This window comes from Gavia stellata, chromosome 1 (assembly GCF_030936135.1).
Source record: "Gavia stellata isolate bGavSte3 chromosome 1, bGavSte3.hap2, whole genome shotgun sequence".
Taxonomy (NCBI): Eukaryota; Metazoa; Chordata; class Aves; order Gaviiformes; family Gaviidae; genus Gavia; species Gavia stellata.
Genome location: NC_082594.1, coordinates 1,026,346 through 1,049,511, shown reverse-complemented (window position 1 = coordinate 1,049,511; position 23,166 = coordinate 1,026,346). Strand labels below are relative to the sequence as shown.

General features: G+C 71.0%; 4 protein-coding genes across 6 annotated transcripts; 2 read left to right on the top strand and 2 right to left on the bottom strand.

Moving 5' to 3' along the window:
• Positions 1 to 491: 491 nt before the first annotated feature.
• Positions 492 to 1,964, bottom strand: LOC132317991 (folate receptor gamma-like). The gene is given in 6 exon segments (XM_059823803.1): positions 492 to 563; positions 565 to 773; positions 1,002 to 1,137; positions 1,213 to 1,401; positions 1,596 to 1,764; positions 1,918 to 1,964. Coding segments are annotated over 6 exon segments (822 nt in total).
• Positions 1,965 to 3,466: 1,502 nt separating this feature from the next.
• ANAPC15 (anaphase promoting complex subunit 15) lies at positions 3,467 to 5,685 on the top strand. Of its 3 annotated transcripts, none has more exons than XM_059821356.1 (4): positions 3,467 to 3,650; positions 4,945 to 5,004; positions 5,131 to 5,268; positions 5,515 to 5,685. In XM_059821356.1, exons 1-4 carry the CDS (start codon positions 3,531 to 3,533, stop codon positions 5,560 to 5,562), a joined length of 366 nt encoding a protein of 121 aa, XP_059677339.1. In that variant the 5' UTR covers positions 3,467 to 3,530; the 3' UTR covers positions 5,563 to 5,685. The 3 variants fall into 3 exon arrangements, with proteins under 3 accessions (XP_059677339.1, XP_059677346.1, XP_059677331.1); XM_059821363.1 differs by having other exon boundaries at positions 5,503 to 5,685; XM_059821348.1 differs by having other exon boundaries at positions 4,945 to 5,022; positions 5,116 to 5,268.
• A 507-nt stretch (positions 5,686 to 6,192) lies between these two features.
• On the bottom strand, positions 6,193 to 8,308 carry TOMT (transmembrane O-methyltransferase). Its single transcript, XM_059825846.1, has 3 exons — positions 8,047 to 8,308; positions 6,769 to 6,965; positions 6,193 to 6,513 (listed from the first exon to the last, which is right to left on the bottom strand). Exons 1-3 carry the CDS (start codon positions 8,306 to 8,308, stop codon positions 6,193 to 6,195), a joined length of 780 nt encoding a protein of 259 aa, XP_059681829.1.
• A 4,733-nt stretch (positions 8,309 to 13,041) lies between these two features.
• On the top strand, positions 13,042 to 18,702 carry LAMTOR1 (late endosomal/lysosomal adaptor, MAPK and MTOR activator 1). The gene is made up of 5 exons (XM_059822715.1): positions 13,042 to 13,099; positions 15,322 to 15,467; positions 16,596 to 16,673; positions 17,250 to 17,376; positions 18,361 to 18,702. Exons 1-5 carry the CDS (start codon positions 13,058 to 13,060, stop codon positions 18,451 to 18,453), a joined length of 486 nt encoding a protein of 161 aa, XP_059678698.1. The 5' UTR covers positions 13,042 to 13,057; the 3' UTR covers positions 18,454 to 18,702.
• Positions 18,703 to 23,166: the final 4,464 nt, after the last annotated feature.

Below are 23,166 nucleotides of genomic sequence, written 5' to 3'. Positions count from 1 at the left end.
CCCCGTGGCCCGGGGGCTCCCGTCCGCAGCGGGGACCCCCGCGCCCCCCGACCCGGAGGGCGCCCCCCAGCGGGCAGACGCAGAGCTGGGGGGGACACGGGGCTGACCCCCGCGGGGTGGGACGTGGGGCGGGCGGGGGGGGGCTCCGGGCCGGCAGGACCCCCCCACAGCCGTGTCCCCCAGCTCGGGGCAGCGGGGGGGGGGCCATCCCCCCGTCTCCCAGCGGCGGGGCGCCCCGTGCCCCCCCGCTTTGCCGGCGGGTGGGTACGGATGAACAGGGGTCCCCCCAAGATGTGTCCCCCCCTTCCCATCCCGCTGCCCCCCCCCGGCCCCACGGCACCCCGACACCCAGCAGGGCAGGAGCCTTTATTCACCAGCCGCATGCCGGGGGGGGGGGACGCAGTGGCCGGTGCGGTTTGGGGACACCCCACGGGGGGAGCGCGGGGTGGGGGGGCCCCCCCTGCCCACCCCCTGCCTGCAGCCCCCCCCGCTCAGCGCAGGGCCAGGAGGGCGGGGGGCAGCAGGGCCAGCAGGCCGGGGAGCGGGGGGCCGGGGGGGGGCGGCGGCGGCCCCCCGGGCGTAATAGCGGGCGACGGCGACGTTGGGGTTCCCCTGCGCGGGGTCGAACCACATCTGGATGCAGCGGCCGCTGCCGCGGGGGTACGGGGTGTAGCGGTAGGAGTGGGACCAGATCTGCTCGCAGAGGTGGGCCGCCGTGGGGAAGACGAACCGGAACTTCTGGCACATGGCACCCCGGGGACACTGGTTGGTGCCTGCGGGGTGGGGGGGTCTCTTTGGGACGGGGGGACACCGGCGTTCCCCCGCGCAGGGAGGGGTATGGGGGTCCCGGCGGGTCCCGCTGCCTTTGCCGCGGTGGGTTTGACCCTGGGGGACCCCCAGCACCCGCCGCCGTCACCCCCCCACCCCACGGGGACCCTCGCCAGCGGTGCGGCAAGGTGGGGGGGGGGGTGACTGGGGGTCCCCCGCACCCCCCCACTGACCTGTGGTCCAGTTCCAGCCCTTGTGCCAGTTGACCTTGCAGGTGACGGCGTCCCGGCAGTCCTCCCACCACTGCTCGCAGTCCTCCCGGCACAGCGGCACGTGCAGGATCCGCTGCTTACGCCAGCTGGTGTCCGCCTGCGGCGGCACCCCGGTTCGTCCCAGTTCACCCCCGGGGACCCCCCGGTGGGTGGGGGGGGGGTCTGCACCCACCTGGTCGATCCAGGGCCCCAGGTTGGGGGAGCACTCGTAGAGACACGTGTCCTGGATGAAGTGTCGCTTGCACTTCTCCGGCATGGCCCCGCAGTGGTCCCAGTTGAAGTTGTACAGGTAGGACTGGTCCCGGTGAGCCTCCAAACTGGTGTTGGCCGTGCAGCAGGCGTTCTCCTTCCAGAGTACACACTGCGCCGGGGCAACCGGGGCTCAGCCGCGGCTCAACCGGGACCCACCGCTGCTCCCCGGCACGCAACCACCGGCACCGGGTGATGGAGACCCCGCCGGGGCAGAGGACCCCCCGCGGCGCTGCCGGGGTCCGGCCCGGTGACCCCGCGGCGGGTGATGCTGGCGGGTGCCGGGGCGGTGGGCGAGGACCCTACCTGCCCGTAGAGCTGCCCCTCGGGGCCGGGCTCCGTTTTGTGGTGCTTGGCGTCCATGCAGACGTTGAGCAGCGAGTCCTGCGCGGTGGCGGCGGCGGCGGTGGCGGCGGTGGCGGCAGCCGGCCAGGCCAGGAGCACCAGCAGCAGCACCCACGCGGTCGCCATCGCCCTGCCGGCGGCAGCGCGGGGTGAGGATGGCAGCACCCAGGGGACACACGGTGCCGGTGGGGACAAAGTCCCCCACGCGGCACGTGGGAGCCCGGCGGCGCGCCATCACCGCCAGCCCTGGCCGGGATCCCCGGTGAGGGGCCGGGGCTCTTACCTGGGGGGGTGCCACGCGCCGGGTGCCATGGGGCGAGCGCGGCTCATCTCAAAGGTCGCGGCGCGGTGCGACCCTTGGCCGCCGATCACGGGATGTCACCCGCCGTGGGGCACGGCGGGTCGGGCAGTGCCCACGGCGCACGGACGGGACGGGGCGCCGCGCCCCACGGCCCCGGTGTGTCCTGGATTGCCCCCCGGCCCCCCCGGCCTCGCGGGGAGCCAGGATCCCTCCTCCCGGCGCCGGGCTGGGCCCCACGCCGGCCAAAATCCACTCGTGGCTGTTTTTCTTTCCCCCCCCGGGGGGGCGGCCGCGGCGGGGAGGTGGCCCCACGCCCCGACACCCGCACGAGGGGCAGGGTCCGACCTCCCGCCACCGCCGGGGCCCCACGGACACCCCGGGGGGGGACACCCCGGTGGGTAAGAGATGCCCCCGGGGGGGGGCAGGTACCCCCCATTGGGCCATAGGTACCCCGGGGGGTCACAGATACTTCAAGGGGGGGCAGGTACCCCCCGGGGGGGTCACAGGTGCCCCCCCCGGGGGGGGGGGCAGATACCCGTCGTGGGTCACCCATGGCCCGGGGGGGGCGGACACCCCTGGGGGAGACACGGGGGGGAGACAGATACCTGCGGGGTGACCCACGGGGGGGGGGGGCAGATGTGCCCCTGGGGGTCACAGATGTCCCGGGGGGGGGCACATACCCCCTATTGGGGTCTCAAATGCCCCAAGGTGGGGGGGGGGGGGCAAATACCCGGGGGTGGGGTCACAGGTGCCCCAGTGGGGTCACAGATAGCCCGTGGGGGTCACACTTACCCCCCCGTGGGTCACAGATACCCCCCCGTGGGTCACACATCCCCCCCCGTGGGTCACAGATACCCCCCCGTGGGTCACACATCCCCCCCCGTGGGTCACAGATAACCCCCGTGGGTCACACATCCCCCCCCATGGGTCACACATACCCCCCCGTGGGTCACAGACGCCCCCCCGTGGGTCACCATACCCCCCCGTGGGTCACAGATACCCCCCCGTGGGTCACACATCCCCCCCCGTGGGTCACAGATACCCCCCCGTGGGTCACACATACCCCCCCGTGGGTCACAGATACCCCCCCGTGGGTCACACATCCCCCCCCCGTGGGTCACAGATACCCCCCCGTGGGTCACACATCCCCCCCCGTGGGTCACACATCCCCCCCCGTGGGTCACACATACCCCCCCCGTGGGTCACACATACCCCCCCGTGGGTCACAGACGGCCCCGGGGGGGCGGACACCCCGTGGGGGTCACAGATACCCCCCATGGGGGTCACAGGTGCTCGGGGGGGTCCCGGGCAGATGCCCCCCCCGGTGCCGGTGCCCCGCGGTCGGAAGCGCGGGGGGGGGCAGACACGCCCAGCTGTCAATCAGGCCTCGCTCCGCGCGCTGACCCCGCCCTCGGCCCCGCCCCATCCCCTACCCTTGTGGGCGTGGCCTCGCCAGGCACCCCCGTCCCTCCGCGCATGCTCCCTGCGGGGCGGGCGCTCCGAACTGCTTCCGGTGGGGCGCGGGCCGGGTTGTACTTCCGGGCGGGCGGCCGGTGCCGCTCCCGGTGGGTTCCCCCCCCCTTCTCCCGCGCACCATGTCCACGCTGTTCCCCTCGCTGCTGCCCCGCGTCACCGAGTCCCTGTGGTTCAACCTCGACCGGCCCTGCGTGGACGAGACCGAGCTGCAGCAGCAGGAGCAGCAGCACCAGGCCTGGGTGGGCCCCGGGGCACCGGGCCTCGGCGGGGCGCGTTATGTGGGGATGAGGGAGCGGGGGGAGCAGGGCGGGGCAGGGGCCCGGGGATGTGGGCCTGGGGGAGCGGGGGCGTCCCCGCAGCCCTGTCTCTGGCCGTGCTGGAGGACGCCGGGCGCTGGCCGTGCCTCAGCCCCCCCGCCTGCACCGGGCCCGGCTGGGCGGGGGGTGCCGGGGGCTCCAGGCACACCGTGGCCGGGCCGGGCGGGGTCCCGGCGCCGCTGCGCGGCGTCCTGCGGCACACCGGGGACAGCCGCGGTGCTGGCTGCGGCCCTGAGGCTGTGCCGGCATCCCGGGTGGGCGGCAGCCGGGCTTCCCGGGGCGGGCCCCGTGGGCCGCTCCCGCAGCGGCGTCACCGTCTCTGCCTCTTCTTCAGGGGTTTTGCGGAGCCCCCGGGCCCGTGCTGCCGTCTCGGGCACTGCCGGCCTTGGTGGCCGTGATCCGTGTGCCGCACCGGCTCTGGGCGGGCCGCTCCCTCCTCTCCCGCAGCGGCCCGGAGCTCCCCGTTGTCTGCGGGAGCTCATTAAAGAGCCGGTGCTGAACCGGGGCTCCTTCAGCAGCCCCCAATTAATGAATTAACCTTCTCCCGAGGAAGGCGGGTGGCGATGTCTCACCCCGGGAGCCCACGGGTGCTCCGGTGGGTGCGGTTTGGTGCCACGGCCCCTGAGCACGGGGGAAAAAACCATCTATTTGATTAAAATGTAAAAAAGTAATCTCGGTGGTTAAATTTTTGTAATTAAATAAAATCAATCAATAATTAAAACCCCCGCACCTGGGAGACGTTCTGAGCCCCTCTGGGGGGAGGTGCGGGAGTATTTTAATTGAGCTTTAATTATCCGCAGCGCTTGGGCTCGTCTGGCTGAACGGACACCTCGGGTTTGGGTTATTTTTGTTTTAAAATGGCGAAACTTTGTGTTTGAGCTCTGCTCACGTTCCCCAGCCTGCGCACGGGGACACCCCCCGGCCCCCTCCGCCCTGGGGCGGGTGCTGCGTCGTCGGGACCCCCCTGCCTTGCTCCGGGGAGCGCGGGCAGCTGCCTGCAGCTGCGCTTCCCTGCCTGCCCCTCGCCTGGGGACGGGCAGGGGGACGCTGCGGGCAGCAGGGCTCCTCCGGCAGCTGCCGGACGGGAATAGCCGTGGTTAGGAAGCGTCGCAAACACTCGAGGAGCCGGCAGCCGGGTGGGAAGGGATGGTTTGCCGGTGGGGCGTCGTGGAGCTGTCGTGCTCACCCACCTTCTCGCTGCCTCTTCCCTCCCCAGCTCCAGAGCATAGCCGAGAAGGACAACAACCTGGTGCCCATAGGAAAACCGGCCTCCGAGGTGGGTGCGGTGCTGCGGGCGGGGCAGGGGGGGGCCCCCACCCCTGGGCGAGGCGGGGGGAGCCGCGGGGGTCGGGCACGGCGGGGTTGAGGGGCTGGCGGGGCGCTGGAGCTGTCATACCCACAGCATTACGACGAGGAGGAGGAGGAGGATGACGAGGACGACGAAGACAGCGAGGAGGACTCGGAGGACGACGAGGACATGCAGGATATGGACGAGATGAACGATTATAACGAGTCTCCCGATGACGGGGAGATTAACGAGGTAAATGGCGGGGCTGGGGGCACCAGCCCGTGTCCCTGCCCCACCCGGACCCCGAAGCGGGGGGGTATGCGGCGCGTGGGAGCCCCAGGGTGAACCCCGGGGGGTGTCGCCTCCTCTCCACCCCCTCTGCCGGGTCCCTCTCCAGGTCTCCCTGCCTTCGGGAGCAGCGGGAAGGGCCGGCTGTTGGCAAGAGCCTGGCCCCTGCGCTGGTGGCGGTGGTGGGGCTCAAACCTTTCGCCTTCCCAGGTGGACATGGAGGGGGCAGAGCAGGATCAGGACCAGTGGATGATCTGATCCCGCCCTGGCCGGGCCGGAGCCCGAGGACGGGAGGGCGCTGGGGGAGAGCCCTCGCCCACCACGGCACCGGCGCCCTGGGTTACGATTTGGTGAAGCTCCTCTTGCCGTGGCCACTCGAGGGGCTGCGTGGGGCAGGGGGGCTCGTGGTGAAGCTGCCTGGGGGGCTGGAGAGATGCCGGGGTGGCGCGGGGGACCGCGTGGCTCTGCCCGGCGCAGCGGAGGTGCGGCATCTTTTCTAATAAACTCAAGTTTTTTAAGAAATCAGCCCCCAAATCTGGTGTCTGAGGCGCACCAGTGCGGGCCGTGGGAGCCGCGGGGGTGCAGCTCGGGCGAGTGGGGGTGGTCTGCGCCTGCCGAGGAGAGCCGGGCTCTCTGCCGCGCTTCCCCAGGGTCTCACGCAGACCTTCCCGTGCGCCCGCGGTGGGAAGCGGCTCGGGCGGGAGCCGTACGGGGCGCAAGGTCCCCCTCCTTCCACCTGCCGTGCAGCTCCCACCACCGCGCCCTGCCACAGACCACAGCAGCCAGCGCCTTTCCTCCGGAGCCCGTGTTTATGGCTGAGCGCGGTTAGTCGGGGACCCAGCGCTCCCTGCGGTGACCGCAGTCGCCGCCGGGGATGAGCTCCCCAGCTCAGCGGTCCCCGGTGTAGCAGAGCTCGGCGACGCCGTCGGGGATGGCGCGGAAGTACTCCAGGCTGGCGCGGTGCACCTTGCAGCGGTATTTGCCGCAGGTTTTGGCGTACTGCAGGAAGTGGGGGGCCCCGGGGAAGAGGACGTTGTCGGCCAGGACGGTGGCCCCCTCGGCCAGCAGCCGGTGGGTCTCCAGCAGCTGCAGGTCCCGCAGGTAGCAGCGCTTCCCGTGATCCATGAAGACGAAGTCGGCCTTCAGCAGGCCCTGCCTCTCCCTCAGCTGGGGGATCACCTCCTCCGAGGGGCCCACGATCAGCTCCACCTGCGCCGCGGTCCCCCTCAGCCCCCGGCCTGGGGTACCGGGGTGCCCACCCCACCGCCCGCAGCACCCCCCTGCTCCACAGGGTCTCTGGGAGCGAGCGGCGGTAAGGGATCCGCCTGGGAAAGGATCCGGCCTTGCCATTCCCGGCTGTCCCTCCCAGAAGGCAGGGAAGGACCCCCCCGGCCCCCTCTGCTCCCCGGCAGCGGGGCGAAGAGCCGGGCTTTCCCCCTCCCGGCGCCCGGGCGCGGTGCTCACCGTCTGCTCGTCGAAGCCGGCCAGGCGGATGACCTTCTCGGCCACGGCGGCGTGGCGGGGGTCTGCCTCCACCGTGTAGAGTCGGGCGCCCGGCGGCAGCCCCTGCGCCAGCAGCACCGTGCCGTAGCCGCAGTAGGTGCCCAGCTCCAGCACCCGCAGGGGCGCCCGCTCGTACAGCAGCCGCTCCACAATCCTCCCTGCCACGGCCCGCACCCCTCAGCACCCCGGGGGCGCCCAGGGGGCCGCACCCCCCTGTGCCCCCTTCCCCGGGCAGGGGGGAAGGCGCCGGCCGGTTCCCCTGCACCAAGAGGGGCAGAGGATTCGGCACGGCAGGAGGGAGGTGTCCCCAACCGCCCTTCCCCAGACGCTCCTCCGCCATGTCCCCGGCTGCGCTGGTGGTGCCATGGCTGTGCCAGGGGCACAAAGCCCTGACAGTGGTGCCGTGACCGTAGGGACAGTGCCACAGCTATGCCAACGGTGCCGTGGCTGTGCCAGGGGCACAAAGCCCTGAGCGGTGCCGTGACCGTAGGGACAGTGCCACAGCTATGCCAACGGTGCCGTGGCTGTGCTGTGACCATAGGGGCAGTGCGACAGCTATGCCAACGGTGCCGTGGCTGTGCCAGGGGCGCAAAGCCCTGACAGCGGTGCCGTGACCGTAGGGGCAGTGCCACAGCTATGCCAACGGTGCCGTGGCTGTGTCAATAATGCCATGGCCTATATTGACAGTGTCACGGCTGCACCAACGGTGCCACGGCCATGCCAATGATGCTATGCCCACACCAATGGTGTTATGGCCTTATCGACAGTGCCACGGCTGTGCCAATGGTGCTATGGCCACACCAATGATGCCGCAGCCATGCCAATGGTGCTATGGCCACGCCAACAGCGTCACAGCCATGTCAATGGTGCCATGGCTGTGCTGATGGTGCCACGGCTGTGCCAGTGGTGTCGTGTCCATGCCAATGGTGTCATAGCTGCACCAATGGTGCTATGGCCTTACCGACAGTGCCATGGCTGTGCCAACGATGCCACACCCACACCAATGATGCCGCGGCCATGTCAATGGTGCTATGGCTGCACCAACAGTGCCACAGCCACGCGGGTAGTGCTATGGCCATGCCAACAACGCCATGGCCGTGATGATGGTGCCGTGGCTGTGCCAGTGGTGCTGTGTCCCTGCCAATGATGCCACGGCCACACCAACAGTGCCATGGCTGCGCTGGTGGTGCCACGGCCGTGCCATTGGTGCCGTGGCCATGCCCGGTGCCGGGAGCTCACCTTTGACGGGCCCCACGCTGCTGAGGTGCTCGCAGCGGTAGCACCACTGGTCGAAGGTCTGCAGGACGTGGCGGGGGTCCCCGGGGATGGCGTGGGCCAGCAGGTACTGGAAGGCGCGCTGCTCCCGCGGGACGCCGGTGAGCCGGTCCCGCAGCCAGCCCACCAGCACCGCCCGGTACAGCAGCAGCAGGTAGTGCCGGTAGCGGATCAGCAGGGTGAGGAGGAAGGGGAGGAAGGCCAGGGCGATCGCCGGCGACACCATCGCGGGGCGGGGAGGGTGAGGCTGCGGAAAGGGGCCCCCCACGGGTGATGTTGGGGGGGGTGGTGCTCCCAGGGTGGCAGCCCCGCCGCTCCCACTCGTGCCATGAGCTGGCAGTGCTCTGCACCCCCCCGGGAAGCACCTCCCCCTGGGCTCCGGTGCTGCCGGGGCGGTTTGCCCGGCCCCGCGGTGGCAGGGCCATGGCCAGAGCCCGGCTGGGGCACCCTGGGGTGCTCCTGGGGTCCCTGTGCCGGGGCTGAGGGGTGCCGGGGGGGGGGCACTGTCTGGCACAGCCCCTCACCCCCCCCTTTGCTGACCCCACGCCCCATATCCTGCACCCCACTCCCCACACCTTGGGCTGTCGGGGGTCCCCAGCCGCAGCGAGGGGACGGGGCGGTGGCGGTGGCACCTACCTGTCCCCAGGCTCCAGGCAGCGGCAGGCAGGCCGTGGCCCCAGCGGTGCCCACTCAATTATTGATGGTGTCACCTTCGCCGCAGCGCCACCGGCTCTGGTTACCGGGCTGGGGGGTGGCCCTGGGGCTGCGGGAGGGGTCCTGGGGCTGGGGTCCCCGTATTGGGGCTGGGGTCCCCGTACTGGGGCTGGGGTCCCCGTATTGGGGCTGGGGTCCCCGTACTGGGGCTGGGGTCCCTGTATTGGGGCTGGGGGAGTACCCACCAGAGCCAGGGGCTGGATGCTGGATTTGGGGGGGTGGATGCTGGGTTGGGGGGTGGATGCTGGGTTGGGGGGTGGATGCGGGATTTGGGGGGCTGGACGCTAGATTTGGGGGGGTGGATGCTGGGTTGGGGGGCTGGATGCTGGATTTGGGGGGCTGGATGCTGGGTTGGGGGGGTGGATGCAGGGTTGGGGGGCGGATGCGGGATTTGGGGGGCTGGACGCTGGGTTGGGGAGTGGATGCAGGGTTGGGGGGTGGATGCTGGGTTGGGGGGTGGATGCGGGATTTGGGGGGCTGGACGCTAGATTTGGGGGGGTGGATGCTGGGTTGGGGGGTGGATGCAGGATTTGGGGGGGTGGATGCAGGGTTGGGGGGTGGATGCGGGATTTGGGGGGCTGGACGCTGGGTTGGGGAGTGGATGCAGGGTTGGGGGGTGGATGCTGGGTTGGGGGGTGGATGCTGGTTTGGGGGGGCTGGATGCAGGGTTGGGGGGTGGATGCTGGATTTGGGGGGCTGGACGTTGGGTTGGGGGGTGGTTGCTGGGTTGGGGGGGCTGGACGCTGGATTTGGGAGCTGGATGCTGGGTTGGGGGGTGGATGCAGGGTTGGGGGGTGGATGCGGGATTTGGGGGGGTGGATGCTGGGTTGGGGGGTGGATGCTGGGTTGGGGGGTGGATGCTGGGTTGGGGGGGGCTGGATGCAGGGTTGGGGGGTGGATGCTGGGTTGGGGGGGCAGGATGCTGGATTTGGGGGGCTGGACGCTGGGTTGGGGAGTGGATGCAGGGTTGGGGGGTGGATGCTGGGTTGGGGGGTGGATGCTGGTTTGGGGGGGCTGGATGCAGGGTTGGGGGGTGGATGCTGGATTTGGGGGGCTGGACGTTGGGTTGGGGGGTGGATGCTGGGTTGGGGGGTGGATGCGGGATTTGGGGGGCTGGACGCTGGATTTGGGGGGGTGGATGCTGGGTTGGGGGGTGGATGCGGGATTTGGGGGGCTGGACGCTGGATTTGGGGGGGTGGATGCTGGGTTGGGGGGTGGATGTGGGATTTGGGGGGCTGGACGCTGGACTGGGGGGGTGGATGCTGGACTGGGGGTGGACGCCGGGCTCAGGGCAGGGCTGGGGGGGTGTCAGCGGGCAGTGCCCCCCGGGGAGCCCCAACCGCCCCGGGGGAGGCACCCACCCCGCTCCGCTCCAGGCCCCGGGGGCTCCTCCCCAGCCTCTCGCTGGGCTCTGGGGCAGGGGGGCCCCGCAGCCCCCCCGGCACACCCTGCCCCACACTGGGGCCTCGGCCCCTCTCCCTGCTGCCTCCCGCGCAGCCGGGGCGAGGGGCGACCTCCGCTTTTTGGGGGGGTGGGTTTGCCAGGGCTGCGAGCGGCTCCTCTGCGCAACGGCTGTTGGAGAAACAGGAGTGGGGCCGTGGGCGTCCCCGTCCCCCCCACGGGCACGCGGCCCCACGGGCCACCGGTGCCCATGCGCCCCGAAACCCTGGAGCAGGCAGAGGGGCAGGCTGGGACCCCCGGCACGGGGCATGGGGTGGGCACCCGCTCTGCACCCCACATTTTCCGTGCACAGAGCGGCACACGGACACGGGGAGACATGGCTGCACGGGGCTGGCGGGGGTCCCCATGGCGGGGGTCCCCATGGCGGGGGTCCCCATGGCGGAAGTCCCCATGGCCCGGGGTGGGCACGGGGCAGGGGGTGCCAGTGAGTGGGAGCTGCAGGCAGGATCGGGGCCGGGGGAAGGGGGGGCTCAGCTCGGCCCCCCCAGTGCCGGGATGCCCAAACCTGCGTGGGGGCCGCAGGGGGCAAGGGGAAGTCCTCAGGCTGGGGGGGCTCAGGGCTCGGGGGCTCAGGGCTTGGGGGGCTCAGGGGACTCAGAGCTCAGGGGTTGGGGGGCTCAAGGCTCAGGGGGTTCAGGGGGCTTGGGGGGCTCAGGGTTTGGGGGGCTCAGGGGGACTTAGGGGGCTGAGGGCGCCCACCGAGAGCTGCAGACGTTCTCCAGGGACACTGGGGGGCACTGGGAGCACTGGGGGCACTGGGGGGCAGTGGGAGCATTGGGGGACACTGGCCAGCACTGGGGGGGCACTGGGGGGTACTGGGGGGGGGCACTAGGAGCACAGGGGACACTGAGGGTGCTGGCATCACTGGGGGCACTGGGGGGGCACTGGAAGCATGGGTTACTGGGAGCATGGGGGGCACTGGGGGCACTAGGAGCACTGGAAGTACTGGGGACAACTGGGGAGCACTGGGGAGCACTGGTGCAGCACTGGAAGCACTGGGGCACTGGGAGCACTGGGGGGGCACTGGGGGGGCACTGGGGACACTCAAGAGCACTGGAAGCACTGGGGCAATGGGGGCACTCAGAGCACTGGAGTACTGGGGTTACTGGGGGCACTGGAGGCACTGGGAGGCACTGGGATCACTGGGGGCACTGGGGAGCACTGGCGCAGCACTGGAAGCACTGGGAGCACTGAGGGGCACTGGGGACACTGGGGGGCACTGGGATCACTGGGATCACTGGAAGCACTGGGGCAATGGGGGCACTCAGAGCACTGGAAGTACTGGGAGCACTGGGGGCACTGGATGCACTGGGGGCACTGGGGAGCACTGGCGCAGCACTGGAAGCACTGGGAGCAGTGAGGGGCACTGGGGACACTGGGGGGCACTGGGATCACTGGGATCACTGGAAGCACTGGGGCAATGGGGGCACTCAGAGCAGTGGAAGTACTGGGAGCACTGGGGGCACTGGGGGCACTGGTGGCACTGGGGAGCACTGGCGCAGCACTGGAAGCACTGGGAGCAGTGAGGGGCACTGGGGACACTGGGGGGTACTGGGATCACTGGAAGCACTGGGGCAATGGGGGCACTCAGAGCACTGGAAGTACTGGGAGCACTGGGGTTACTGGGGGCACTGGTGGCACTGGCATCACTGGGGGCACTGGGGCACTGGATGCACTGGGGGCACTGGTGGCACTGGGATCACTGGGATCATTGGAAGCACTGGGGCACTGGATGCACTGGGGGCACTGGTGGCACTGGGATCACTGGGATCACTGGAAGCACTGGGGCACTGGATGCACTGGGGGCACTGGTGGCACTGGGATCACTGGGATCACTGGAAGCACTGGGGCACTGGATGCACTGGGGGCACTGGTGGCACTGGGATCACTGGGATCACTGGAAGCACTGGGGGCACTGGGGGGGCACTGGGGACACTGGGGGACACTGGGGGGCACTGGGGGGCACTGGGGGGCACTGGGATCACTGGAAGCACTGGAAGCACTGGGGCAATGGGGGCACTCAGAGCACTGGAAGTACTGGGAGCACTGGGGTTACTGGGGGCACTGGTGGCACTGGGATCACTGGAAGCACTGGGGCACTGGATGCACTGGGGGCACTGGTGGCACTGGGATCACTGGGATCACTGGAAGCACTGGGGGCACTGGGGGGGCACTGGGGACACTGGGGGACACTGGGGGGCACTGGGGGGCACTGGGGGGGCACTGGGGGTGCCGGAGCTCGGGCCACCGCGGCCCCCCCGTGCGTCTCCCCGGCCACGCGTGTCCCCGCGGGCAGACGCGCGCCACCGCCACGCACACGCGCGGAGCACGTGCCCGCGCACCCCCCACCGCGCGGGGGCGCGCGCGCCGCCCACGGCCCCGTGACGCAGCCCAGGGGCGAGCGCTACCCCCCAGGCCCCGCCCCCCCGAGGCCCCGCCCCCTGACGCCGCGACGCGCGGTCCCGGCGCGCGGCGCCGCCCACGTGACGGAGCCCGCGGGCGCCCCCGGCGGAGGGCGTTGCGCGGGGCAAGGGCGGGGCCGGCGCGTGCTCCCCCCCTCCCTCCGCGCGTTGATTGGCTCCCCTTCACGTGACGGCGGCGCCTTCAGGCGGGGCGGGGAGCCTTCGTTTCCATTGGCTGCCCCCGCCCACGTGACGGGATGGCCGGTCACGGGGCAGGCGGCGGCGGCAGGGGGAGGGACGCGGCTCCGCCCCCTCCGCGCTCACGTGACCGGGGCGGCGGGGCCCCTGCCGGACACCGTAGCGGCGCCGCGCCCGGCCCGGCCCTGCTGCGCCTCGCCATGGGCTGCTGCTACAGCAGCGAGGCCGAGGCCTCCGACCAGGTGGGCGCTGGGGCGCGGAGCCCGGGGCCTGCGGGAGCCCGGGGCCTGCGGGGGGTCGGCCCCTCCGCGGCAGGACGCCGCCCCGCCTTGTGGGGGGGGGCACCGGGGGGAAGCGGCCTGCCCGCTGCCCCGCGCCGGGGCCTCGGCCCTTCCGCCGGCGCGGGGGCTTCCCCCGGGGCGACGGCCGGGCCGGGGGAGGGGGGGGCTGGGCGGCGGGTCTCCCTGCCGGGGCGGCCGAGGGCGGGCTGCCCGCCCGCCTCCTCCGGGACGGGGCTTCGCGGGCTGCGGGCAGCGCCTGGGGACCTCGGCCCCTTCCCGGGGAATCCCGTCTGCCCCTTCCTTCGGGAATCCCGTCTGCCCCGTGACAGCAGCGGTGCCTCCGCCGCCCGGCCCGGCCCCGGGGCCTGGCTCGCCTGCTCGCTCCTGCCGGTGCCCCCCTGTTTTTTGGGGGGGTCCGGCCCTGCTGCTGCCGCCTTGGCCCCTCTCCGGAGCTTCCCGCTCTGTGCCGGTGGCATCCCAAAGCGCCCGGTCTGGCCGCCGGTGCAGTGCCAGTTGACGCCTCGCTGTGCGGCGCCGGGAGGGGAACGGGGAGCCGGTGACCCCGGCCCAAAGCCCCCCCGGTGCGGGGCAGGCACGAGCTGCTTGTCGTGGCTCGTTGGTGCCGGGGTCCAGTGGCTCCAGAGCCGCGGGTGGCCATCCCCGAAGAAACCCGACAGTCCCCTGCGCTGCCAGGCCCTCGCCGGTGTGGCCTCTGTCCCTGGCTCTGCCTTCGTGTCCTTATTTCTGCTTCGCAGAGTCCCCTTGGAAAGCGCTGCGGCGCTTGCCCTCTGCCCTGGCAAATCTGGGGTGGCCACTTGTCCCCCTGGGCAGAGCCAGCTGCCCTGCCAGCGTTCCCCTGCGGGGTGCGGCCCTCCCTGGCCATGCGGACCCGGGGCTGGCTCGTCTCCCGGAACAGCCTCCGAGGGCTGCTCCTGCCCGTGAGCTTCTTAATGTCACTTTTTCCTTGCGTTTCTCCTGCTGTCGAATTCGTTCCAGCACGCCCGGCCGTGCGCAGCCTCCCTGGCGCTGCATGGGAGGAGGAGGAGGAGGGGGCTTGGCGGACTGTGCAAGACAAGCCCCCAACCTTGCAGACCCTGTGTTCGGTGTGGGCATGAGCCCGGGGCCCCGAGCAGCCACGGTCATCACGGCGCTGTCAGGAGCGGTGCCAGGTTTTTCTTCCAGGGACGGAGCAACTGTCCCCGCTGCCGCCTCTCGCTGAGCAGCTCGGGGAGCCGGTGCAAATTAGAGCCGTCACCTGTCCTGCGGAAACTTAATCCGCAGCTGCAGTGTGGGCAGCCCGTCCCCGTGTCCCTGTCAGGGAGCTCGGCCGTGACAGCTCATCCCCGGGGGAGCCTGGCCCATGGCAGAGCCGTGGTGCTACCGTGGGGGCTGTGGGGAAGGAGAGGGGCCTGGGCTGGAGGATTGCAGCGGCGTTTCCCGGCAGGAGGAAGTGGAGAGGGAGCTGCTGGCCAGGGAGGAGCTGAAGGCGTCACTGACGGGTGTACAGAGGAGTGACAGCACTCCGGGTCACAGGCTGCACATCCCGCTCTCCCGGGTGCTCGCACCCATCGGCTCCCTGCCAGGCTCTTCCCCCCCACCCCTGCGTCACCGCTTGGCCGAGCCGGAGGATTAAGGCCTGAGCCACGGCTGGGGGCTCTGCCCCCCCTGGGCTGAGGGGGGGATGTGTCCTGCGGCTCCGCTCCCTCTGACAGCTCCTCTGGACGGCCGCCTGCCCCACGGTGCCCCTGGGCTGCGGCTGCGGGGGGGTTCACCCGGCCTGGACGAGCCCCGTGCTGTGCCGGTGTGGACACGAAGGGCTGGCAGGGGTCTTTCCGGCCCCCGGCCGGGGTTGAGGCCACGGTATGTGCTGCATAGGCAGGTATGGAAAGCGACAGGCGCGTCCTCGTTAGCCGTGATGTTTCAGGCAGGTTGGTCGCTGGTGTGTCAAGCAGGCGATCGGGATCCTCCGCGGGGATGCCCGCTGCCTGGCCGTGGGGTGCTGGCCGCCTCAGCTTGCCTGTGGGAGCCGGCAGAGCTGTGGGCGAACACCGGTTACACCGGGAGGCGTGGGGAGCCCTCCCAGTAGCACCTGGCAGGCAGAGGGCGAGACTTGCCCCATCCCATGGAGTGAAAGCTGCTGGTGCGGGTGAGCCGGGACTGATTCTCCTCTTGCCGTTCCCCAGGAAGAAGAGACGAAGCGGCTGCTGGAGCCGGCGGCCAGCCCTCCCAACAAGGTGCTGAACGGAGCGGAGCAGAGCTACCACAACCTCCCGTCGGCGCGCACCGATGAGCAGGCCATGCTGTCCTCCATCCTCGCCAAAACGGCCATGTAAGCCTCGTGCCGTAACCACCTCGGCACGGTGGGGCGGGCAGGTGCCACGGCCAGGCAGCCAGCCCTCCCGCATGGCTCCCTCGGGGACCAGCGATGACCGCAGGACACGGCGCGCTGTCGGACGTGCTGTGGCAGCCTCACCGGGGGTCTGCCAGGCCGTAGGTGCCGAGGGGGAGCGGGGAGCTGCGGCAGTGCTCCCCGCATCCCTCCGGCAGCCTGTGTCGGGGGTGGCCTGCTGCAGACAGCCCCCTCCCTCTGATTTGAGCCCCATGGGGACGCAGAGGCGAGACCCCGGGTGTGAGGTGACCCGTTGGCTGCTGGGCTGGGAATAAGGGCAGGAGCTGCCGTAGCGAGGGGCTGGGGAGCCCCCCGCTCCAAATTGGGGTGAGCAGGCGAGTCCTTGGGGAGTTGGAGAGGGGGCACCGGCACTGTGTCTCCCTTTTGGGAGTGGGGGGAGCGCTCTGTCCTCCATGGGGAGGCTGCCCCCCGCATGCACAGGGGCAATGTGGGGAGGGGGCTGTGCCCAGCCTGGCGGGGGGGGCTCATGGACACTGCTGCTCCCCTGCCTGGCACGGGGTGGGGCTGGTGGCAGCCGGTGCGTGTCCCACACGCAGTGTCACAGCAGCCCTCGGCACCACGCTGCCTGGGGGGGGAGATGGGGGGCACGGGGCCGGGCTGTGGCACGGACCTGGGCGAGTGTCCACTCCTCTCTGAGCCTGGGGCCCAGCACCGGGGCTCTTGGGACCTGTGCCAAGCGCTTAATCCTCACAGCCCTTGCGGCATGGTGGAGCGTCCTTCCCCCCGAGCGGCTGCGTGCCGAGGTCCCCGGGGTGCGGCCAGCCTGCGCGGCAGGAGGCTGTGGACCAAAGCCCCCGGCTCTCCCTGCGGCCTCCATCTGCATCTGCGCCGGGGCAGTTGCAGGCAAACGGTCTTTGGCGTTTCCTTCCCGGCAAGCAGCCGCTCCAGCCTGGCACGCTCCTGTCCAGCTGTTCATTTTGTGGTGCCGGCGGGCGCGGAAGTCCCGGCCGCCCTCGTCGGAGGGTGCTGGGTCTGCCCGAGCCAGGGAGGGGGCTCAGGGGGGAGTGACAAACCCGCAGCAGGACCTGCTGTCTTGTCTCTCTGCAGCAACATCATCGACGTGTCGGCAGCGGATTCCCAGGGCATGGAGCAGCACGAGTACATGGACAGAGCCAGGCAGTACAGGTGGGACCTGCCCTGCTCCCTTGGGATGCTTGCGGCTCCTCAAAGCTGCGTCCCCGGGGCAGGGTGGGAAGGCATCGGGCCAGGCCTTGGGGTTCTGGCCTTGGGAGAGTGACTCTGCGCAGAGCAGGGCTCCCCGCATCCAGGGAGGCGGTGCTCAGCCCCGCTCCTCTCCTCCGCCCTCCTGGCACTGCTGGGTGAGGCCCGTGGCGGTGCCAGCGGCAGAGCCCTCGTCTTGGCTACAGGCTTGGCAAGGGCGGCCGCGCACAAAGGGCTCCTGTGTTCCCCACCCGGGCAGACGGTGGGTGGCTGGATGCGATTGCTCCCGCTTGAAAGGCGCCTGTGTTGGAGAGCTGGAAGCTCCCTCGTCCTCCCGCCTCAGAGAGTGAAGGGGGGTGGACGCCGGGAGCAGTGCAACGCGGCTCTCCCCAGCTGCCCCTCGGTAGTGCCGGTGCTCCGGAGGCGCAGCACCCACCTTCTGCCAAGCCCGGGTCTCCCTGCCTGCCATCGCTCCCCGCGGCGGGCTGGCGCGCTCCTCCCCGGTGCCGGTGCTGACCCTCGCCGCTCTCCCCTCCGCAGCACGCGCCTGGCCATGCTGAGCAATAACCTGACGCACTGGAAGAAGCTCCCGCTGCTGCCGTCTCTGACCAACCAACCGCACCAAGTGCTCGCCAGTGACCCCGTCCCCTTCGCAGACCTGCAGCAGGTGAGAGGGGCTGGGGGCCAGCTCTGCCCCGCGGATGGCCCCTGGGCGCTCCGCGGAGACGTGGGGGCTGAAACGTCCTCGTCCCGGCAGAGCAGCGGCGCCGTGGCAGCCCTGGCAGCTTGTCTGCGGCAGCCTGGCCGTGCCGGAGGGGTCCCGGGCAGGTCCCGGCGGCCGCTCTCGCTGTCTTTAGCTTGGCGCAGGTTTGCCAGAGGAGCGTGGACACCACGGGCTGTGCTGGGGCTCCCGTGAGCACAGGGGTGGGAGTCACGGTGCCAGTGGGCGATGCAGAAATGTCCCCAGTTTCGGGCAGCCCGGTAAGGGCTCGTTAGCACTGAAGGCAAAGCCCGGTCACGCATTTCTAGCGCAGTAACTGTGTGCAGGCAGCACAGGCAGCGGCTCTGTGCCCCTTCCAGTCCCTTCAGAGGACCATTCGCGGCAGCAGGGTGTTTTGCGGCACAGGCAGCTTCGCTCCTGGGCAGTCCTGCTGCCACTTTGGGGACAGAGCTGCCGAGGAAACACTCTTCCTCGCAGGCAGGAGCTGCCGCCTTGCCCATCGAGCGTGCTGAAAACGCCTGGGTTTGCTCCCGGCTGGTTTGCGGGGCAGGTCTCCCCGTTTTTTTTCCCCCTGCCGCCAGCGGTGAGGGCTGGTTCCCATCCCACCTGCCGGTCCCCGGCACCACGGGAGGGCTGGTGCAGCCCGGCACGAAGCCCTCGCTGTGGCGTGTCCTGCTGACGGCGCTTCCTCCCCAGCCGGGGGTCCGAATAGCGAAGCGGGTTTGAGTATCGAGGCGTGTGGGGAGAGGAGACTCTCCCTGCGCTGCCAGAAGCCCCTTCCCAATCGGAGACGGGCCAATGTCCGGGCTCGCCTGCCTGTAGCGAGCTCCTGCGGCGCTGCTGTGCCAGGAGCTGCCCGGGGGTTTTCCTTGGGATAACCGCGTTCGCCGGAGCCGCCGCTGATGCCAGCTGCTGTGCTTGTGCCCGCAGGTGTCCCGGATAGCTGCCTACGCCTTCAGCGCGCTCTCACAGATCCGCGTCGACGCCAAAGAGGAACTGGTTGTACAGTTTGGCATCCCCTGAGCCCGCCCCGCAGCACCACAGCTTCACCGGTTTCGGGTTGTTTTTTGGTGGGCTTTTTTCCCTTTTTTGTCTTTATTTCCCCTCTCCTCCCTCCCCACAGCGCTGCGACAGAACTTGTACGGACACCCGGTTTCCTACTAATCGCCAAGACGGCCGTCGCCGACGCGTCGGCTCCACCGCGGTACCCGCCGGCACTGTTCGGAGGCTTTCCCCTCCGGCTGGGTGGGTGGGTGTGCCTGGGGAGGGGGCTGCGTTTCGCCGGGGGATGACCACAAAGGGAATGCCGACGCGGGGAGGAGGCCCTAGCACGGGTCGGCACCGCTGTGCCGGGTCAGGGCAGGCTGGAGCCAGGCGGTGCCGGCGTCGGGCTGCAGCGGGTGTGATGCTCTGTGCCGGGACCCGTTGGCTTCTGACACCCTCCCTGCTCATTTTTACATGTTTGGACCTTTATTTTGGGTTTGTTTTTTTTTTTTTTAATTATTATTTTTGGCCACATTAGATAAAACCACGTTCATCCAGCGCCCGTCTCCTCTGTTCTGTGCCAGCCGCAGCCCGGATGTGGTGGGAGAGCGCTGGGGGACCTATGCCAACACGGCCCCCCGCCCCTTCCTGGGAGCGGGTACAGGGATTTGGGAGCGATGCGCCTTGTTTAGGGGTGGCTCTTGCCTTTGTTCTGGCTGCGGGATTTGCTCTGCTCTCTGGATGACGTCCCTGGAGCCCCGCTCCAGTCTCCCAGTTCGTTACTGGGACCCACTGGACCTGCTCCTCCTGGCAAAGGCTGTGGGTGCCGGGCAGTGCGCACCCCGGCTCTGCCGGAGCCGTGCCCAGCGCCAAGGGGTGAGCTGGGGCTGGGGGGGCTTCCTCTGCCTCCAGCCCTGATGCCACCCCCAGCTCAGCTCTGCTTGGGGGGCTGGCGAGGGGGGGGGGTCCGTAGGAGGCAGCTGCCCCGCTCCCCGGGCCCCCCCGCGTCACCCCGGGCCCCGCCGAGGCCTGGGTGAGCCTGTGAGGGCTCTCTGGGTGCTGCTTCCCCCCCCCAGGGATGGAGCCTCGTCCCCCTGGCCGAGAGGACGCCCCGGGGCAGGGGGGGACACGGGCACGGGGACAAGAGTGCCCCCCGCCCCCCCCCCACCCCCGGGTGAGGTCCCGCTCTGGGTCAGGGCAGGTTTGGGGCCTGGTGGCACCGGGGGGCTTCAACCCCCACCCAGCTCCCCATACCGTGTCCCCTCCTCCCCATGGGACACCCCCTCCCCACGGCCCCACGTTGTGTCCCTGTACCCCCCACGGCAGCCCCCTCCCCACGGCCCCACGCGTGTCCCTCTTGTCCCCCCAGGGCCCAGCCCCTGCGGCCCCAGCCAGCCCTGTGCCTCCACGGGAGCCCCCCCCCCCCCCCCCCCCCCCGCGGCCCCACGCGTGTCCCAGCTCTGCCCGTGGGCGATTCCCCCCCGTGTGTCCCCGTTCCCCCACTGTAACCCCCTCCCCGCGGCCCCCCGCGTGTCCCAGCTCCGCCCGTGGGCGATTCCCCCACGCGTGTCCCCGTTCCTCCACTGTACCCACTTCCCCGCGCCCCACGCGTGTCCCTGTAACCCCCTCCCCGCGGCCCCCCGCGTGTCCCCGGCCCCCACCGCACCCCCCTCCCCGCGGCCCCACGCCTCTCCCCGTACCTTCCACCCGCGCCCCCTCCCCACGCCCGCCATCACCACGGTGACCCGCTCCCGGCGTTCCCCGCGGCTCTCGCGAGACCGGAACCGCGCGCAGGGGCCGCCGGGATTGGTAGTTCCACCTACCCCGCTTCGCGGCGCCCACCCACGTGACGCGCCCCGCCCCGGCGGCGACCAATGGGGAGGCGGCGGGGGCGGGCGCCGCCGTTTGAATCGGGGCGGCGGCGACGGGCTGGGGGGGGGGCGGCGGCCCCGGCACGGTACGGGGGGGGGGGGCACAGGGAGAGCGGGGGCTGGGGGGGCGGAGACACCGGGGAGAGGGCGGGGCTGCGGTCACCGGTGGGGGGCGTCCGTCCCCAGCGGGCCCGGTGGTTCCCGTAGCTGGGCCTCGGCCTCGGCGGGAGCCTGGGCCCTGGGTGGGGCCGGTGCCCGTCCCTGGTGTCGCCATCCCGGGGTGACCGGGGCTGGGGGCCGGCTGTGGGGCTCGGTGGGGCCGAGCCCATTCCCCTGCCGGCCGTGGGGCTTAACGGAGGAGCCCCCGGGAGCTGCCGCGGCCCCGGGCCGGGCACCCACCGGGAGTCGGATCTGTGCGTTACCGGAGAAAGGCCTACACGTGCCACAGGCACCCGCCGGCTGCTGCCACCGCCCCGACTCGCTTTGCCGGGGGTACCTCGTGCCGCCTGCCCGCGGCCGTGTGCCGAGCCGGCTGCGCCTCGTCCACACGACGGCCCTGGCCGGGCGCGTCCTCGCCTCCCGATCCGGTAGGAGAAGCTCCGTCCGCGAGCTCGCGTCGGTCTCTCCGGGCAGAGCCCCCCCATCTCCCACGGGGGCCCCGAGACGGCGCCCTGCCGCACCGAGGTCTCCCGCCTCACCTGTCTGCGGTGAAGCTCCCCTTCCCCGAGGGTGGGGGGCACCCAGTGCCGGGGCTCGTGGGCGTCTCCCTTCGCTTCCCGGCTGTTCGTAAGGCCCAAGCTTTTGCCAGCGGTGTTCGGTGGCTGCATCCCCCCCGCGGGCTCTGCTGCTGCCCCTGGGGCCGGTTTAAAAGAACCTTCTCCAGTGCTCCTTGGCCCCTTCCCGGCTGGTGCGGTGAGCACCGTGCTTGGGGCAGCCCCGGCCGGTGGCCCCGGGTCTCCCCGGGCAGCCCAAATGCCCCGGGGATGGCTCCCGAGGGTCTGTGGGGCAGCAGCGAGGGACGAGCGTCCCTTCCTTGCCTGCTCCCTGCCAGCCCCAGGAGGCAGCTGGGGTCCCCGGGTGCAGGCAGGGCTCCCGGCAGGAGCCAGGGGTGCCGCAGCCCCTTGGCCGGCTGCTTTCTGTGGCATCTGTGCCGGTGGTGGGTCACGGCACTGCTCCGGTCCCCATCGAATCTGTGGCTGCTGTGGGGGTGGGGGGGGGGAGTTTTTGGGAACCAGCTGGGATGTGGCTCCAGCCGGGTTAGCGGGTGATGGGGACTGGCACCGGGGGCTTCCAGCACCCTTCTCCGCCGAGCCCCCCGCTCCCTGAGAGCAGCCGGCGCTCATGGCCGGCGTTGACACCACTCTGGGGTCAGGAGCGAGTCTGTGCTGGCCCCACCAGCCCTCGGTCACCCGGGGACCTGGCAGGGTGACGGTGACGAGAGTGGCCGGGGTCGGACGTTGCCCCTTCCCTGTGGCTGCTCTGGCGGCGGCTTTCTGTGTTGTGCGCCTTTAACGAGCGCGGCCTCGGCGCGGTGACGTGGGGTGGCCCAGGGCCAGGAAGGGGAACCGTCGTCTGCCAGCCCCGCCGAAGAGAAGCCCAACAACTTTTCTTTTGTGCGTGGCCGCTGGCTCCCCGGCCCTCCCCGGCTGCCTGCGCTCATGGCAGATTAAACCCCGCGTGCCGACGGTGGCTGTGCGCCCCCGGTAAGGCCCAAACAAAGACTTTCTCCCTCTTCCTTGTTTGTTTTAAAACAGGGCTGGGGAGGAGGAGGCGGGAGGCGGGGGAGGCGAGCCCGCCGTCTCCCAGCCCCGGCATCTTGCTGTGGCGTGCGACTCCTGCCCCGGCGCCCCGCGAGCCCCCGAGGTCCGAATCCCCGACTTGCGTTGGGACGTGGGGAACAGAGTTGGGTTCGCCAACATCCGGGAGCTTGAGCTCTGGGGTGGCGGCAGTGTCCCCCCCCCGCCGCCTCCTCCCCACGCCGGCCATGGGCCCGTCCGCAGGCGGGGGGCTGCTGTGGGTCACCCACCCTGCCTGGGTGAGCTGCCGGGTGCTTCATGCGCTGGGACCCCCCACCCTGGGACAGCTGGGGGGCTGCGGGCGCGTCCCTCCGGCAGGTTGGCACGTCGGGAGCTCTGGAGGCGCAGGCTTGCGTAACGCTGTGTTTTGACCGGAGCGGGCGCTGGGGGAAAGCGGCGAAGGACAATGCCGCTGCGGCCGCCGCCGGGGCTCGTTCCCCCTTCTGCCGGACCCTTCCCCACCGACCCGACGCGGCTGGAAAGCGCTCACGGCCTCTGCCACGCTTTGTACCGACGCGCTGGGCTCCCCAACCGCTTCCCGTCTGCTGTTGCACGGATCCAGGCGTAGCGCGAGCAGCGTGTCCCCGCGGAGGGTCATGTTGTTGTCTCTGCGCTTGGCGAGCATGGCTTGGGGAAGCCGACGTCACCGGCGACGGGCCAGGCTGTGACCAGGGCAGGAGTGGGCAGCCCTGCCTGTCCCGGCCTCTCACCGGGCACCGGCACTTCTGCAGACCGGCTCTGGTAAAACCCAGCTCGGCGCTGGCCGGGTGCTCTCGGCAGGATGTGGCCCTCCATGGCGGGAGTCTGCATTCAGGGCTGGCACGCGTGTCTTGCCCGGAGGCTTTGGGTGGATTTTTGGGCAGAGGTCCTGGCCCGGGCGTGCTGCACCCCTGGCCATGGGGCTGGAGGGGCGATGGGTGCCGAGGGGCTGTGTGCCGCAGCCCCGGGGCAGAGAGCAGGTTTTTAGCCAAACTGGAGGGAGGACCCATCCCGCCAAGGATCCTGCGCTCCCCAGCCAAGCTCGTTGAGGCGGCTGGTGCTCCGTGTTCCCCAAAAGCCAGGTGGCCGTGGTGTGCCGGGTGCTC

What these genes read in the sequence shown, in the direction of transcription:
- ANAPC15 (XM_059821348.1), top strand. Translation starts at nt 3,531, where the DNA reads ATGTCCACGCTGTTCCCCTCGCTGCTGCCCCGCGTCACCGAGTCCCTG. An exon ending in AGCAGCAGCACCAGGCCTGG is followed by an intron (nt 3,651 to 4,944) that starts GTGGGCCCCGGG and finishes TTCCCTCCCCAG; the next exon opens with CTCCAGAGCATAGCCGAGAA. An exon ending in AGGTGGGTGCGGTGCTGCGG is followed by an intron (nt 5,023 to 5,115) that starts GCGGGGCAGGGG and finishes GGGGCGCTGGAG; the next exon opens with CTGTCATACCCACAGCATTA.
- TOMT (XM_059825846.1), bottom strand. Translation starts at nt 8,308, where the DNA reads ATGGTGTCGCCGGCGATCGCCCTGGCCTTCCTCCCCTTCCTCCTCACC. An exon ending in CAGCGTGGGGCCCGTCAAAG is followed by an intron (nt 6,966 to 8,046) that starts GTGAGCTCCCGG and finishes GGGCCGTGGCAG; the next exon opens with GGAGGATTGTGGAGCGGCTG. An exon ending in CCGGCTTCGACGAGCAGACG is followed by an intron (nt 6,514 to 6,768) that starts GTGAGCACCGCG and finishes ACCGCGGCGCAG; the next exon opens with GTGGAGCTGATCGTGGGCCC.
- LAMTOR1 (XM_059822715.1), top strand. Translation starts at nt 13,058, where the DNA reads ATGGGCTGCTGCTACAGCAGCGAGGCCGAGGCCTCCGACCAG. An exon ending in AGGCCGAGGCCTCCGACCAG is followed by an intron (nt 13,100 to 15,321) that starts GTGGGCGCTGGG and finishes GCCGTTCCCCAG; the next exon opens with GAAGAAGAGACGAAGCGGCT. An exon ending in GACAGAGCCAGGCAGTACAG is followed by an intron (nt 16,674 to 17,249) that starts GTGGGACCTGCC and finishes TCCCCTCCGCAG; the next exon opens with CACGCGCCTGGCCATGCTGA.